At 48.5% G+C, this 17,728-nt stretch overlaps 1 protein-coding gene across 3 annotated transcripts in view; it reads left to right on the top strand.

Annotated features, from left to right (window-relative positions):
• OLFML2B (olfactomedin like 2B) overlaps positions 1–15,159 on the top strand; it is a 40,505-nt gene extending 25,346 nt beyond the window's left edge. For 2 of the 3 annotated variants that reach the window (XR_009214528.1, XR_009214529.1), the window contains exons 6-9: positions 119–652; positions 13,412–13,588; positions 14,115–14,795; positions 14,968–15,159. Coding sequence is in view for 1 of the 3 variants with exons in the window: in XM_058442775.1 (XP_058298758.1) it covers positions 119–652; positions 13,412–13,588; positions 14,115–14,686; positions 14,968–14,970 (1,286 nt within the window). In the remaining 2 variants the exon portion in view is untranslated. The remainder of the gene's footprint in view (positions 1–118; positions 653–13,411; positions 13,589–14,114; positions 14,796–14,967) is intronic. The other variant, XM_058442775.1, reaches the window with a different exon arrangement.
• The last annotated feature ends 2,569 nt before the right edge of the window (positions 15,160–17,728 follow it).

Raw genomic sequence — 17,728 nt, forward strand, 5'->3', positions numbered from 1 at the left:
TCAGGCCATTGTGTTAAGGAAAGGTGCCCTCTCATTCACCTGCCCATTGCCATGTGCTCTTGTCATCTGTAGGTTGTTTCTCTCCCGTGCCACAGTGAACCTTGTGTTTGTTTCACAGAAGACGAATTTTTCAGCGGTGACAATGGAGTAGATTTGCTGATTGAAGATCAGCTCCTGAGACACAACGACCTGATGACCAGTGCCACCCGGAGGCCTGCAGCCACCCGTCAGGGACACAGCACTGCTGTGACAACCGACCTGAACGCTCGGACCGCACCCCGGTCCTTAGCACTGCCACAGCCCTCAACCTCAGATCCCAGCATCGCCAACCATGCCTCAGTGGGACCACTCTCAGCAACACTCCACACAACCTCGGTGTCTCCAGATCCCATGAGGGAGTCAGTCCTGCAGCCTTCTCCTCAGGTACCAGCCACCACTGTGGCCCACATAGCCACCCAGCAACCAGCAGCCCCAGCTCCTCCAGGAGTGTCTCCCAGGGAGGCATTGATGGAAACTATGCACACAGTCCCAGTGCCTCCCACCACAGTCAGAACAGACTCGCTGGGGAAAGATGCTCCTGCTGGGCAGGGAACAACCCCTGCCAGCCCCACGCTGAGCCCCGAAGAAGAAGATGACATCCGGAATGTCATAGGTAAGTTCATTGTACCTGGCCTTGGTCTCCTGATCAGCTCAGGTAACAGGCTGAGCCTGGAAATATGTTGAGAGGAGAGGGAGGAACCAGATGGTCAAAGTTCTTTATGGGAATGGCAAGTGGAGTTAAGCCTTTGACCAACGATTAGTTTTAACATCTAGGGTTTATGTATTGAAAATGCGCCAGTGGCAAGGGTGGGACTCTTTTTCCTAAAATAGACATATAAATTAATGGAGCCAAGATTTGGCTTCAGGAGTTAGTTTTATAAATATTTGTTGAGGGCTTTCCATACACTAGGCTTTGTGATGGCTATTGGGGTATCCAGTGATGAATAAGTGAATTTTTCTGTGGTAAGTTTACCAAGCCATAAAAGAACAAAGGGTTTTTACTGGGGGAAAGTCTCAGATTCATAGCAGAGTGAGAGCAGGAGAATAGCCGGGGCAATGGGCCTCGGTGCAAAATCATGAGTCCCACTCATGGAGAGCATAGAAACATCAGGGCACCATGCAACAAGTGCTGTACCAGAGGAATGGAAAAACAGGGAAAAGAAAGAAGGAATATTAGCTTGGCCTGGCTGCCAGGAAGGCTGGGGAAACTTTTCTAAGGAGGTGTCATTTGAACTGGGATTTGAAGGATGAACAGGGGTTTTCTTTTTTCTTTCTTTTTTTTTTTTTTTTTGAGACAGAGTCTCGCTCTGTTGCCCAGGCTGGAGTGCAGTGGTGCAATCTTGGCTCACTGCAAGCTCTGCCTCCTGGGTTCACGCCATTCTCCTGCCTCAGCCTCCCAAGTAGCTGGGACTACAGGCGCCCGCCACTATGCCCAGCTAATTTTTTGTACTTTTAGTAGAGATGGGGTTTCACCGTGTTAGCCAGGATGGTCTCAATCTCCTGACCTCATGATCCACCCCCCTCGGCCTCCCAAAGTGTTGGGATTACAGGCGTGAGCCACCGCGCTGGGCCTGAATAGGAGTTTTCTAAGCAGAGAAGGGAAGCCTCCTGACTGTTAGGTCTAAAAGAACAAGGTGTATTCCAGAAGCATGGAGAATGCAGCCCTATTGTATGCCTGGGAGCTCCATGGCCCAAGAGATCTCAGAGCAGTGAAATAGGAAAGTAGAGCAAAAAGGAACTACAAAAGGAAAGATGGGAGCCAGTTACAAATGTCTCTTCCAAAAAGAACTAAACCAAACATTGATTAAATCACCACTGATCATGACTGAAAAATAACACTATTGAGTAATAATTTCATCAAAATATTTGTTGAAAAATACACTTGATTTGACAGAGGATTTGGCCTGCCTTATACATATCTTTCCCTTCTCCCATTTTTCTTGCCCTCGTCAGCCTCATTCCCAATCCTTCCTCAGTATAAGGTACCAGCTGCTGCCAGAGACAGGGTGGTGAAGGAGTACCTGCCGGGAATCAAGACACTCTGCTCTCTGCCATTGATAGCTGTGTGACTTTGGCCAAATCTCTGCCTTCTCTGGATCTCAGTATATGCTGTGGTTTTCCACAGGAAGTTCATCAGGTCATGATACAGCAATGATTGGGTGAAAGTTTCAGAATAATGGCAGAATGAGAGCAGTGAAGTAGCCCATAGAAATGGACCCCAGGGCAAAAATCTTATGAACCCTGGCCTGGAGGAAGCTAAGCAAGAAGGCAGTTCTTGGGCCTCAGAGGTGAGGGTGGGAGCCGGAGAGAATGTTTAAGTTTCTGAAGCAGGGGTCCTGCTGTGTTTCTGCAGCCTGCCTTGGGGTCGGAGCAGAGGCTACCACTTGTGCACCAGCTCTGGGCAGCCTGGCCTTTGTGCTCTTGAGAACAGGCCCTGAGCCCAACACTCCATCTCCCCCTCTGCCATGGAAGTGAACTTCCCTGGGCCCCCATACTTCTACCATTTCAGCTTCCTGTCACCCTTGGGTGAGAGGGAACATCCCTCCAAATATTTAGTAATCTGGCCCCTGTCACCCCTACCACAGTTTTCCAGAATGCTAACAGTGAAGACAGGCTGCAGGTGGGACCCATACACCTTGCATGCCATCAGGCAATGGTGTTTGCCAGCCTGGGAGCCTCTTCCGTTGGTGACTTGCTAGCCAGGAGTGAGTTGTTCACTCTCTCCATAACCTACCAACCTGGGTCCCAGAACCCAGCCTCTCCCCAACTGCCTCCCCAGGACTTTACCATCAGCAGGCTTTTCTGGTGTTTTCAGGGACACTTATAACACTTTCCCCCTCCAGTAGCCTGATTGAGATGCTGATGCCCAGAGAAGCTGTGTGTCCCAGCAGTCATTTACCTGGTGGTAGGAAGGACATTTTCTCTTGTTCACTATTCTGTTTAACTAGAATAGCATCATCATGCTGACGATGTAAGGTTTGCTTAAAGACTAGCCCGTGGCATTTTTCAGAGGAGCTGGGGTTCTCACCTCTCATGTCGACTGCAGAAGAAATAGACATGGACACAGATGTAGTGTGTTCTTCAAATGCCAAGGGGTGAGAGGAGGGGGTGGCCCAGAGAAGAAAGGTTTGGCTGTCTAGGCGATGTCTAACTTCGACAAGTTTGTTTCTGGGAACTATTTTCAATAGTTTATCACTGCCAAGTGCCCCCTTCAGGCTGCTGTTGGTGTGCATAAGATTTTCATACCCTAACATTCTCCACAGACCCCTGACTTGCCTGTGTCTGGCCAAGGAAGACCATGATGTGATGACATCTCCCAGTCATCAGTAAAATAAAAAGCTTTTGGCTGAAATAGACATGGGCCACTGATTTTGCTACCTGGGAAAGTTTGTTTGCTGTTTGATGAATCCAGCAATTTTGATTTTTGAGCTATTTAAGATGTAGTTGTAAACAGGGCTAATTTTAAGAGAAAGATTTTATCCCATGGTTTCCAATCCTGATTTTGTGATGTCCTAAAATGTCTTACCATTATCCTCAGGAGAGTTATAAAATGTTCAAAAAAAAATCCAAAAACAAGTAAATTGGAATTCATTTTTGGCTGTGCAAACAAAGTATTTGGCCATAGTGTAGCTCTAGGACAGAGAGAGGAATAATGTTGTCAGTAATTGGAGCTGGGGTTTGGGTAGGATTGGTACCATCCGAGAAAGTGCTTCTGCTCGGGACAGCCCTGGCTTTGGGAATAGCTCAGGCTACTGCAGAGAAATGAAACTGCCGCATGGCCAAGGCTCTGCAGATTCCCAGACTTTAGCAACTACAATTCCTGATGCATTTTGTAGAAGGGGCTGGTTTGGAGTGGGGGAGGGTGAGTGGGAGGAGCAGACAAAGAGGACAGTCAGTTTATAACAATACCAGAGAGAGCCTGGCTCCTGTTTGAATCTAGGAAATATCATGAACTACAAAGAATGTTTCCCCCACAAAGCAGATGACTGTAACCACCCCGAGGCTTGGCCAGCTGTGCTGACCATGGGGCGTGATGGCCAGTCCTGCCTGTCTCGTGTCAGGGAGGCTGGTCTGGGGCAGCCCAAGGAAGGCGATGCTGACGTGGGCTGGGGCAGCTTCCAGAGCCTCTGCAGAGCCCAGACTCTAAGTCACTAGACAGACAGCTCCCCCAGCCCCAGCTCCACAGCCCTAGCTCCACTGGTCTCAGTCTCTTTGCTGATGCTCCTAACCCAACTCCCTCAGAAAACTGGGAATCCAGTCATCGTATAACACAGGGGCCTCTGGCCCTAGAAATAAGGATATAAAAAGGATAAAATATACCCTTGCAGGTGGTAAAGGACTGAAGTCTAAGCCTCTTGATGAGGATAAAGAGTCACCTAGTATTAATAATTCATCCACCACTACAGCGTGCTCGGCTGCAAAGATCTAAAGTGAGCAAGAAGTGGTCGCTTTCCCAAAGGCGCTGGGAGGCAGCGGTGACCGAAGTGGCCAAGCACATGGGAAGTGTGGCCGGCAACGGATGCACGCTATCCAGGGGCGTCGCATCACTTCTGCCATGGGGCTCCTCTCTGAGGGTGTTCCCCAGCTCACCAGGCTCAGAGGGCAGAGAAGAACTCTCCAGGCAGAGCCAAGAGCATGAGCCGGGGTGGGCAGGGAATGGAAGGCAGCCCAGGTGTGCCAGCACAGATGGGGTCGAGTGAGGGAGAGTGATGGAATTCCAGGGTAGGGAGCCAGGGCCTGATGATGAAGGGAATGAGAAGTAGGGACTCGGTGCTAAAAGAGATAGAGAGGGCTCTAAGCATGGAAACAGTATTTGGATTTGGTCCAGTATTAAGTGGACCATCAGACACTCAGGATGTGTGAGTGCCGTGGGTGTCAGGGATGCAAAGGCATATACAGCAGGGGCCCTGTCCTGGAGTTGCACAGCTTGATTGAGACCAACACAGACACGTGACTTCAACGCAGGGTGGTGAGCGCTGGGGGGCACAGGCCACAGTGGGTCACAGAGGGAGACTGAGGCAGCCCAGGACCCTCTTCCAGAAAGAGGTGCTGGCCTAGCTGTTTTGTAGCATGAGGGAAAATTAGCTAGGCAAAGAAGGAAGGTGGCACTGCAGTGAGAAGAACCAGAGCCAACAAGAGCACCGGGGCCCAGTGCAAAATGACAAGGTGGGGCCCGTGCTCAAAAGGCAGGGGAAAAGTGCCATGCCAAGTAGTAAATATAAAGCTCCTCTTCTTCCATTCATGGTGTGTATGTGCCTCTCTCTCTGTCTCTCTCTCCTTATGGTGTTTTTTATTTGCTGTTCCATGCTATTGTAAGTAGGGTAATACAGGCATGCCCCCATCTTATTGCACTTTGCTTTGTTGTACTTCACAGAGAGTGCATTTTTTTACAGACTGAAGGTTTGTGGCAACGCTGTGTCAAGCCAGTCTACCAGCACCATTTTCCAACCCTATGTGCTCACTTCGTGTCACATTTTGGTAATTCTCACAATATCTCAAACTTTTTCTTTGTATCTGTTATGATGATCTGTGATCAGTGATCTTTCATATTACTATTTTCATTGTTTTGGGGCATCACCAACCACACCAATATAAAGCAGTGAACTCAATCCATAAATGCTGTGTGTGTTCTGCTGCTCCCCCAACTGGCATTCCCTGGGTCTCTCTCCCACTCCTTGGGCCTCCCTGTTCTGTGATACACAACAATATTGAAATTAGGCCAATTAATAACCCTACAATGACCTCTAGGTGTTTAAGTGAAAGGAAGAATCCCACACTTCTCACTTTAAATCAAAAGCTAGAAATGTCAGAGCTGAGTGAGGATGGCGTGTCAAAAGCTGAGATAGGCCAAAGGCCCTCTTGTGCCAAACAGTTAACCAAGTTGTGAATGCAAAGGAAAAGTTCTTGAAGGAAATTAAAAGTGCTACTCCAGTAAACACATGAACGATAAGCAAATGAAACAGCCTTATTGCTGATATGGAGAAAGTTGTAATGGTCTGGATAAAAAGACAGTCCAACCACGACATTCCCTTAAGCGAAATTCCCTAATCCAGAGCAAGGCCCTAACTCTCTTCAATTCTGTGATGGCTGACAGAGGTGAGGAAGCTGCAGAAAAAAGTTTGAAGCTAACAGAGGCCGGTTCATGAGATTTAGAGAAAGAGGTTGTCTCCATAATGTAAAAATGCAAGTGAAATAGCAAGTGCTAATGCAGAAGCTGTAGCAAGCTATCTAGAAGATCTAGCTGAGATCATTGATGAAGGTGGCTACACTAAACAACAGATTTTCAGTGTAGGCAAAACAGCCATCCATTGGAAGAAGATGCCATCTAGGACCTTCATAATTAAAGAGGAGAGGTCAATGCCTGGCTTCAAAGCTTCAAAGGACAAGGTGACTCTTCTGTTAGGGGCTAATGCAGCTGGTGACTTTAAATCAAAGCCAGTGCTCATTTACCATTCTAAAAATCCTAGGGCCCTTAAGAATTATGCTAAATCTACTGTCCTGGTGCTCTATACATGGAACAACAAAGCCTGGATAATAGCACATCCTTTTACAGCATGGTTTACTGAATAATTTAAGCCCTTTGTTGAGACCTACTGCTCAGAAAAAGAAATTAATATTATTATTTGAGACAGAATCTTGCTCTGTCACCCAGGCTGGAATGCAGTGGCACGATCTCAGCTCACTGCAACCTCTGCCTCTCAGGTTCAAGTGATTCTCCTGCCTCAGCCTCGCAAGTAGCTGGGATTATAGGCACATGCTACCACGCCCAGCTAATTTTTTTGTATTTTTAGTAGAGATGGAGTTTCACCATGTGGGCCAGGCTGGTCTCAAACTCCCAACCTCAAGTGATCCACCTGCCTTGGCCTCCCAAAGTGCTGGGATTACAGGTGTGAGCCACCGCGCCTGGCCAGGAGATTATTTTAAAAAGATGGCTGCTCTTTGACAATGCACCTAATCACCCAAAAGCTTTCATGGAGATGTGCAAGGAGATGAATGCTATCATGCCTGCCAACACAGCATTCATTCTGAAGCCCGTGGATTAAGGAGTCTTTTTGACTTTCAAGTCTGATTATTTAAGAAATACATTTCGTAAGGCTATAGCTGCCATAGATAATGATTCCTCTGATGGATCTGGACAAAGTAAATTGAAAACCTTCTGGAAAGGATTCATCATTAAGAACATTCATGATTCATGGGAAGAGGTCAAAATATCAACATTAACAGGAGTTCGGAATAAGTTGATTCCAACCCTCATGGATAACCTTAAGGGGATCAAGTCTTCAGTGGAGGAAGTCACTGCAGATGTGGAAATATCAAGAGAACTACAATTAGAAGTGGAGCCTGAAGATGGGACTGAATTGCTGCAATCCCGTGATCAAATGGATGAGGAGTTGTTTCTTACTGATGAACAAAGAAAGTGGTTTCTTGATATGGAACCTACTCCTGGTGAAGACAGCGTGATCACTGTTGAAATGGCAACAAAGGATTTTGAATATTACATAAACTTGGTTGATAAAGCAGTGGCATGCTTTGAGAGGCTTGACTCCAAATTTTGAAAGAAGTTCTACTATGGGGTAAAATGCTATCAAACAGCATCACACGCTACAGAGAAATCTTTCATGAAAGGAAGAGTCAATCGATGCAGCAAACTTCATTGTTGTCTTATTTTAAGAAATTGCCACAGCCCCCTAGCTTTCAGCATCCGCTCCTCTGATCAGTCAGCAGCCATCAACATCGAAGCAAGACCCTCCACCAGCAAAAAGATGACGACCCAATGAAGGCTTAGATGATCATTAGTATCTTTTAGTAACAAAGTATTTTTAAATTAAGGTATATACATTTTTAAGACATAATGCTATTGCACCCTTAATAGACTGCAGTATAGTATAAACATAACTTTTATACTCACTGGGAAACCAAAAAAGTTGTGAAACTCACTTTATTGTGATATTCGCTTTATTGCAGTGGTCTGGAACCAAATCCACAATATCTTTGAGGTATGCCTGTATTAAAATTTTAATTTACTAGCATGAATTATACCATTCATCTTTATATTGTGCAATGTTAGTTTTAAATGCAAATATAAGATCTTTCAACTTTTATGCAGAATCCACCAAAATGACTCATTTCATATTTTGTAGCTCCTACATACATATGTATTTTGTTCTTATTAGAATAGTGGAAACACTGCACAAAACTAACTCATCTGTTTTTATTTTACTTGATATATGAACATTTTAACAACACTCCCTGCCTTCAGCTTACTGAGTGAGGAAGGACTGAAAAGAAACAGAACTATGAGTTGCCCTATCTTTCCCTCTTCTTCTGTATCAATTTCAGCATAGGTTGTTGTCTAATACAGGGAAGTAACACAAGAAAGAATATGATAGGGTTCCTTGACCATTTGTGTTTCTTAGAACACCACTACCTTCTTTCTGCTTTCGGAGCACGATCTGGTTCAAATGGAAAATGTGGCCTCTGGGGCAACACACCTACCTTGTACTCACTTTGAATCTCACTGAACTCAGGCACGTAGTGGGTCTACCTGCAATTCTGTGCTCATTGGGCATAGCAAACCCTATATAAAAGTGGGGGACAAAGAAGGTGGCCACACATATCTTGCATTCTCCTCTGCTCACAAACAGGCTGCATTGTTAGACTTCACATAAAATACAAGTTCGAGGGTGAAAATATTAAGATGTTCAAGATGGCGATAGCAGATCATTAAATGAAGGGCAGCCCTTCTGAGCAATGGTCCTGTGTGATTGCACAGATCATACGCCCAAAAAGCCAGCCCTGGGTTTATGGTGAATACCATAGCCCAGGCAACTATGGTGAATACAAGCAGCTAGGTGTGGGCAAGAGATCTCAAGCTGGCAGCCTGAGGGCCAAATTCATCCTAAGATGTGTTTTTATGTTCTTGAATCTGAATGTCTTCAGGTCAGCTCTTCCAGTTCACCACAATGTCTTCTGCCACCTTTTATCTCACACTAAGCCTGACTCATCATTTCAGTTCCTGCCTGAACCCTGTAGGCATCTGAGTTTAAGACCTCTGAATGAAGGCAGCTGATAACAAGTAAGAATGGTGATGCAGGAAGGGCTGATGTGCTAGGATGGGGACTCTGGGCTGCACTTGGTGGTTGGAGATGGTGAGTCATTAAGGGTTTAAGAAGATGTGCGTCTTGGAAAAGCAGCACAGGGAATACTGGGGAGGACAAGTTAGAAGTGGGCAGAGATGAGCCAGAGAGACCAACTGGCGCAATTGGAGTGATCCAGGCAAGAGTTGATGAGGTCTGAACTACGCCATAGAGGTGGAGGATCAGGGTCAAGATGTTACTCAGTGCTGAGTTGGAGTGTGGGTGAAGGGAAAGGGGACGTCAGAGATGACCTAAGTTTCTGGCTCAGTTGGTGGATAGTGTGCCATGGCTTTCTCTGGGACAGTAAATACAGGAGGAGCAGGCTGTGAACTGAAGCAAATGATTTCCATTTTCAGTCCTTTAAGTTTGAGGAGCCAGGAGGACATCCAGAAGGAAAGCGCCTGGTAGGTAGTTGGATGGATTCACGGTGCTCAGAATCAGGACCTGGGCTGAGTTGTCGGCAGGAGCTGAGTCTACAGGAGGAATGAGGAGAAAGGAGGCTGAAGGTGGAACTCCAGAGGGTGACATTTGAAAGCAGGCAGAAGAGGAAGCACTAGCCAAAGAGCTGGAGAAGTCCTGAACGGGCAGGCGGGCAGGACCAGGAGAGAGTGGTGGTAGAAGCCGAGGGAGGAAGGAAACACCTTCTGAGGTGGGTGGGGGTGGGGGGGGGGGGGGGGTGGCTACCTCAGTTTCCAAGCAAAAGATAGAGGCTTGACTAGAATAAGAGGACTGGAGAGCACCCCAAGGGGCAGCAGTCGGGTTGAGGGGCTGAGAGGGATTGCTGACAGTGTTGGTTGGGGAGCAGATGCCCAAGGACTCTACTGGGGAATCTTGCCAAGTGAGCACCAGAGTTGAGAGCCGGGGAGGGCCGGGAAGGCTCTTGCTTGCCGATTTATTTCTTTTAGAATGCTGAGATTCGAGGAGGTTTATATGCTGAGGGGAAGGGCCCCTTCTTTTCAGACCCTGGTAACCTTTGAAACAGGGCCAGCTGCCTCCCAGGTCTGTTGGTTAAATGACGGAATACGTAGAAAGTGCGTAGTAAATGTCAGCGTCACTGGCATCCTTGGCAGCCCTGCTCTGGGGAAACCTAAGATGAGATGCAGACTGCACTCTCCTCTCTGCAGTTCCTTTGAACTTTCTCCCATCTTTCTGTCATCCCCCTTGAAGAGGAGTCGACATGCAATACCTTCTCTCCAAAGCTGATGGTTTGCTGCCAAGTGTGGGAGCATCTGAGCTGCCCCAGATTCTCAGAGCACAGTGATGTGTCTGGGTCTCATGGTTTACTGACCTCTTCCCTTGATCCCGTCTTCAAATGCTCTGAAATCATTCGCATTTGTCCTGCCTGGGCTCGTCCACAGGGCAGCAGTGTTTGCTCTCTCTGAGGGCATGTGAAAATACAGCCTGAGGTCCTAGTACTAGGACCATGAAAATGCAAGCAGGGACTCCTCTCTTCCTGCAGAAATAAGGGTGCCCTAACCCAAGAAGCTGACTCCATCTGTATCCATTTCCTATGCCTCCAAATTGCCACAAGCTTAGTAGCTAAAAACAGAAATGTACTCTCTAACAGTTCTGGAGGCCAGAAATTCAAAATGAGTCTTGCAGGGCTAAAATCAAGGTGTCAGAAGGGCTGGTTCTTTCCAGAGGCTTGAGAGGAGAATCCGTTCCTTGCCTTTTCCAGCTTCTCATGGCTGCCAGCATCCTTTGGCTTGTGGCCACATCACTTCAGTCTTTGCTTTTTTCATCACATTGCTTCCTCCTCTCTTGTGGTCAAATCTCCCTTTGCCTCCGTGTTATAAGGATACTTGTGACTGTATTTATTCAATAGGACCACCCAGATAGTCCAGTATAGTCTCCCCATCTCAGGATTTTTTTATGTAATCACATTTGCAAAGTCCCCTTTGTTTCCTTTTGTCCCAATCACAGGCTCCAGGGATTTGGACCCGGATATCTCTACGGGACATTACTCAGTCTACCACATCATCTTCAGAGGGGACTCTCCATGCACTCTGGTGAAGGAGGCAGGGCATGCATTACAATCAATTTACTTCTGAAGAGATTAAAACTTTTTAACATTATAGTGGCAACACAGACTTTGGAGTCGGTGGCTGGGCCAAGACCAGAGCCAGGCCTCTGGCCCCAGCCTGGGGCATGTCTATAGCCCAGCATTAGGGCCCTGCCACTGCAGAGCCTTGGTGTGAGACGGGACCCTGCAGGGATTTTCAGGGCTGCTGGAGCTGCACAGATGAGTCCTGGCTTCCAAGAGTCGATCTGCAATTTCTGTGTTTGGTCAGAGAGGTGGCGTGGCCATGGCAATCCCCAGACAGAAAACACCTCACCTCATGGCCATCTGTGGGGCTTGGGGGCATGAGCCAGGGATGCCTCCGGACAGGGAATTGGTGTCCTTTCTGGGCTTTGCCAGGGCAGAGGATTGCCTGGTGATGGCAGTCCTCATGGTGAGCTAGGGCTCACCTCAGTGCAGAAGGAGCGTGGCGTCCTCACTGGCAGCCAGGGCCCTGCTTAGCTCCAGGGAATGAGAGCTTTTCCATCAGATCTCTGCTGCCAGGGCTCAGTCAGAGTTTTCTGTTTTATTGTCTTGAACAGATGAGCTCAGCTCTGGGGGAATGAGGCATTGGCAGGGAGGTTCTTTTGTTTGTCTTATGGAGACTGAATCTCTCCCCGCTCCGTCAGACCAGTACCTAATAAACCCCACACTGAGCTGCCTAAACCCTGCCAACTGCACCCAGCTATGGGGCCTGCCTGCAAAACAGTGTTCATGCCTCTTCCATCTCCCGCTGCCCCAGACCCAGGGCCAAGGTCCCAGCTGCTTGCCCCTGTTCTGTCAGCTGTAGGGCTTGGACTCCTTCCTCAGACCACTCCGGGGGGAGCAGAATAGATGGAACGGATTGGAACAGTTTGGAAATGAAGGTGGCCTAGAATTTAGAGAATTCTGGAATCCAAATTGTAGGTCTTTGTTACTTTTGTCCCAGGTGAGTGTCAAGGACCAATTATTCTCATCACCCATCAGTGTTGTCAGTCTTGATGGCAAGTGGGGCAGGGGTTCTGCTTGCCCCAGCTGCCAGCAGGGGATAAGGAAGCTGTGAGGGCAGGATCCATATGGCTCTCTCACTGCCCACTTCCACTGCCCTCTTCCCACCTCCTCCATAATCCACAAGTGTGAGGACAGGAAGAGCACACGCCCTTAGTAGTCACGTGTGACTTCACTATCATTCAAGGCTATGTTCAATAATAATACTGCATATAAGCATTGCAGGCTCTCAACTTCATCTAGAACCCAGTATAGTTCCAGTGGCTTTTTAGGGCCTCTCCTGGGCACCGGGTCCAGAGCCACTCAGAAAGATGTTGCTGAGTTCCTGTCCCATCGTGGCCGACTTGATCTCTGAAGGAGGCTTCTATACGCAGAGTCAGCTCCTTATTCAAGAACTTGGTATCTTGCCCCCCAGTTCCCCAGCAGAGGGCCCTGGCATCCTGCTCCCAGTAGTGACAGGGGCATAGGCTTGGGGACAGCTCTCTAGGACAGCAGGTGGGCCTCAGGGACATGAATAGCCATTGCTCCATTAGGGCTGGTCCCACAGCCCGGGGCAGCTCAGCAGCTGGCAGAGTCGATTTCCTGGTTACACCCAGCAGAGGCCTCTCCTCTGGCCACACTTCTCATGCTGTGTGTTCACCCGGGGATCAGACATTTGGGTGCCTGCAGCAAGCTAGATACTGTGTTCTGAGCACTGAGAATGCAATGAGGAAAAGCCACATTCCCTCATCCCTTGGTGCTTACACTCCAGTTGGGGGCAGGCATGGAGGGAGGAGAGAGAAGCGCAAGCATTGTGGAGATGCAGGATGACATGCTCTGTAAGAGAGCAGCATTCAAGGTACCCTGAGAGCTGAATGGAATAGAATAGAATAGTTCTCCAGAGGAGGGCATGGTGTCATAAAAGGACTCTGGATCTTAGGTCTTTGAAGGATAGGACTGAGAAGTCAGAACAGGAGCAAAGCATAGTGGTGTGAAAGTTGGGCATGGTGGAGGCTCAAGTGTAGGGTCAAGCGTAGGGTGGATCAGGGGAGTAGCAGGAGACGGTGTGGAAAAATGTTTGGGGTCAGTTTATACAGGGCTGTTAAAGCCTGCCGAGGAGTCCAGACTCCAAATAGAGGAACAGCAAAGGTTTAAGGGTTGAGGCATCACTAGATCAGCCCAAAACCTCCATCCACCTCTTCTCCACCAGGAAGGTGCAAGGACACTCTCTCCACAATCACGGGGCCGACCACCCAGAACACATATGGGCGGAATGAAGGGGCCTGGATGAAGGACCCCCTGGCCAAGGATGAGCGGATTTACGTAACCAACTATTACTACGGCAACACCCTGGTAGAGTTCCGGAACCTGGAGAACTTCAAACAAGGTACATGATAAAGATCCAACCCAGGCTGCTCCTTCCCTTCCCCACATCCTCTGTTTTTATCACAGCCAGGCCTCTTTGGGTGGTAATGGCGGATAGGAAGGATGACACCTTCTTCTGATGATTAAAGGACCTTTCCTTGGAGAGCGGTCCCCCTTCCCCACTCCCTCACATTCTCTGCCTCTCAGCTCTGCCCCTCCTTCCGAGCTCCTGGGACATGGAAAAACCTCCAGTCCAGAAGACAGCCTCCCTTTCCCATAGCCCTTGACAATTTACGAACCACATTCATGTATATTAGCTCCCTGGATCCTCGAAACAGGCAGATGGGAATTGTCACTTCCCTATGACAGATGAGGACGCTGAGGCACGGACAGGTTGAGTGATGTGCTACAGGCTGCTAGGAAGTGGCAAAGCCAAGACACAAACCTGGGTTTCCAGACCCCTCGTTGATCATCACTCACTTAACCACATGAGCTGCCCACCCTCTGCCATGCCACCCTGAAGCCTCCTGTTTTCTCCCCACCTGCAGGTCGCTGGAGCAATTCCTACAAGCTCCCATACAGCTGGATTGGCACAGGCCACGTGGTGTACAATGGCGCCTTCTACTATAATCGCGCCTTCACCCGCAACATCATCAAGTATGACCTGAAGCAGCGCTACGTGGCTGCCTGGGCCATGCTGCATGACGTGGCCTACGAGGAGGCCACCCCCTGGCGATGGCAGGGCCACTCAGACGTGGACTTTGCTGTGGACGAGAATGGCCTATGGCTCATCTATCCGGCCCTGGACGATGAGGGCTTCAGCCAGGAGGTCATTGTCCTGAGCAAGCTCAATGCCGCGGACCTGAGCACACAGAAGGAGACCACATGGCGCACGGGGCTCCGGAGGAATTTCTACGGCAACTGCTTTGTCATCTGTGGGGTGCTGTATGCTGTAGACAGCTACAACCAGCGGAATGCCAACATCTCCTACGCTTTCGACACCCACACCAACACACAGATCGTCCCCAGGCTGCTGTTTGAGAATGAGTATTCCTATACGACCCAGATAGACTACAACCCCAAGGACCGCCTGCTCTATGCCTGGGACAATGGCCACCAGGTCACTTACCACGTCATCTTTGCCTACTGACACCCTTGTCCCCACAAGCAGAAGCACAGAGGGGTCACTAGCACCTTGTGTGTATGTGTGTGTGCGCATGTGTGTGTAGGTGGGTATGTGTTGTTTAAAAATATATATTATTTTGTATAATATTGCAAATGTAAAATGACAATTTGGGTCTATTTTTTTATATGGATTGTAGATCAATCCATACGTGTATGTGCTGGTCTCATCCTCCCCAGTTTATATTTTTGTGCAAATGAACTTCTCCTTTTGACCAGTAACCACCTTCCTTCAAGCCTTCAGCCCTCCAGCTCCAAGTCTCAGATCTCGACCGTTGAAAAGGTTTCTTCATCTGGGTCTTGCAGGAGGCAGACAACACCAGGAGCAGAAACGAAAGAGGCAAGAAAGAAGTGCTATGTGGCGGGAAAAAAAGTTTTAATGTATTGGAGAAGTTTAAAAAAAACCCAGAAAAACGCTTTTTTTTTTTTTAAATAAAGAAGAAATTTAAAATCAGCCCCCAGTGCACTTTTGTTTAGCACCGATATGTCTGGCCAGGTGTTGGATCCCGCTCCCGGAAGGAGACGAGGTCTGGTGTTCCTCAGAAATGTTCTCTAGCTGAAGTGGCCTGCGTCCAAGTTCAGTTCCTAGGAGCTCCTCCTCCCCTCCTGATACGGGCTTCCTGATGGGGGATTTGGAATGAGCTGACCCCTGTGTTCTCTTTAATTTTGTGGCATTGATCCCTTCATTTCTCTGTCACACTGGCTTCCTTGCTCTGTTCTGCTACTCCTCTGATCATTTCACCCAAGGTTGGGGAACCCGTTCATTCGTTAGCCCTGCTTCTCGAGGTCTGGTCCTAGGCACTGTTGAAAATACAAAACTGAGTGAGTGCGACCTTGTTCCCGCATTTCCTTAAGAAGTTCTCAATCAATCAATCCATCTCCCTCCTCCTCTCTCCTTCTGCCCATAACCCTGTCTGCCTTTTCCTGAACAAGCTCATTTGGCCAGGCTTTCCCTCCCACCTTCCCTTCCAGGAAAGGGGCCCCTTTCTGAAACAAGGTCCTTGAGGGAAGCACTTGAGGGATGGGGAAGAACTGCAGCCCCTCCCAGTGCAGGGCTGAGCCCTGTGCAGTGCCTGCTGTCCACAGGTGTGATTTTTTCCTCCACATTACACAAAACAGGAGATAGAACATCTGAAAAAGCCTGAACAGGCAGGCATCTCCTGAGGTTACGAAGGAGGGCAGGACCCAGGGATGCCGCAGGGAGATCAGCACAGCTCTCCTGTTGCAGCTCCCCTCAGCCTCCTCCAGACCCCTCTGTAGGCGGCCTCACTTCCTGACCCCAAGTTAGAGGGTCACGCCAGGGAGCACCCCCGCTGTGTAGAGAACAAGGTGGGGGGCCATGAGGAACAGCCCTCCAGGGAGGCCGGCTGCAGCTTGTCTGGGTGAATCAATTGGCTTTAGAGCCAAACTGCCCACTCAGGCCAGGTGAGGACACTTCTCAGGTTCCTCCCACATGCCAGAAGGAGGAAGCAGAGGCAGGGGTAACCGCAGGCCTGAAGCTGGGTGGTCGTTAATGTTTTCCCTGGGCACAACATCCAGGACTTCTTCAAGCAGCTTTCTTTTGTGGGGTTAAACTTTGGAAACACCAAGATTTAAACACCAACATTTAAACAAAGAATGAGTTTCTCCAAAGCCTAAAGAGCAGAATCATGATCAGGCTATGCTCCACCTGCTGCCGCCTAGGGTGAGACCTGAGACCCGCAGCCCGACCCTTCTGGGCCTCTGCCCTCACCTGTAAAATGAGGGGGTGTTTCCCCGCCCTCAGACTTGCTGGCTGAGTCTTCTCCAGCTCTATAATACCTCGTCAAACTTAGAGCATTTTAATTGCTTGATACTGATGGGAAATATTTTTTTTTTCCTGTTAAAAGACTTCCCAACAGTGTATTTCAAAAGTAGAGAAAAAATTCCTAACAATTTATCCTTTCATTCTTTTTACATTCATTGATTTATGTGTACATTTATTCATTCAGTAAATATTTATGGAGCCCTGACTGGGGATGGGAGTAAATAACACAAAGTCCCTGCCCTCATGAAGCTTATATTCTAGAGAGGAAGAGAGAAAAAGAAATACACTACGTGTAATGTGACAGATGACAATAAAATAAAGCAGGGAAAGATGGGAAAGGAGGGGGTTGAAGTTTACATGAACAGGTCTGAGAAAGCCATCTGATCAGGGGATATGAAGCAGAAACGGAAGGCAGAGGGGTTGAGCGAATCTCAGACCTGGAGGCTGTGGGCAGGCAGACAATAGGGAGCTAGAGGCCTGAAGGGGCCCCACGGGCACCCCAAGTGAGGCTGGTGGACGCACCTGCAACCAACCCAGCACCCTGGGCAGGAACAAGGTGCATTCTGCTGTCGCTCGGCATCCAACACAGTTGAGCACAGTTGGGTGATGGTGCGCAGGCCTTCTTCCTACCTGCTTCCTTCCCCGCTGTGAAGATGGCTGTTTGATGGAGAAGACCATCTCCAGGGGCTGGGTCTTAGTCCTGGCTCTCCAACTTGGCATTTGTGAGACCTTGGATAAGACCTCTCTAAGCCTGTCTGCCGTCTGTAAAAAGGACCACATTCTGTCTACAAGAAGGGTAGATTCATGAAGATTCAAGTAAAGCAAGGCAAGTAAAAGAGTGTAAAACACTGGCCATTATCACTGTCTACAGTGAAATTCCTTAACTTGATTTCCCAAACTAGCTCCGCCTCGGGCCTTCCCTGATGATCTCCTGGTCCCCTGGGATATAAGCTTAGGGGCACTCTGTTTACTCCCTGCTCCCGGGGTCTCCATAACAACTTAATTACCCAGACCTCAGGTCCTTTCCTCCCACAGAGGCACCATGGAACACAGTGGGCTCTCATGGCCAAATCCCAGCTCTGCCCAGTCTGGCTTATGATCTTGGATAAGACATCAAACTTCTCTGAGCCTCATTTTCCTCCTCTTTAAAAAGTGAGTAATGAATCTTTTTTACAGGGCTGTTTGGGGACATAA

Source organism: Hylobates moloch, unplaced genomic scaffold (assembly GCF_009828535.3).
Source record: "Hylobates moloch isolate HMO894 unplaced genomic scaffold, HMol_V3 SCAFFOLD_8, whole genome shotgun sequence".
Classification (NCBI taxonomy): Eukaryota; Metazoa; Chordata; class Mammalia; order Primates; family Hylobatidae; genus Hylobates; species Hylobates moloch.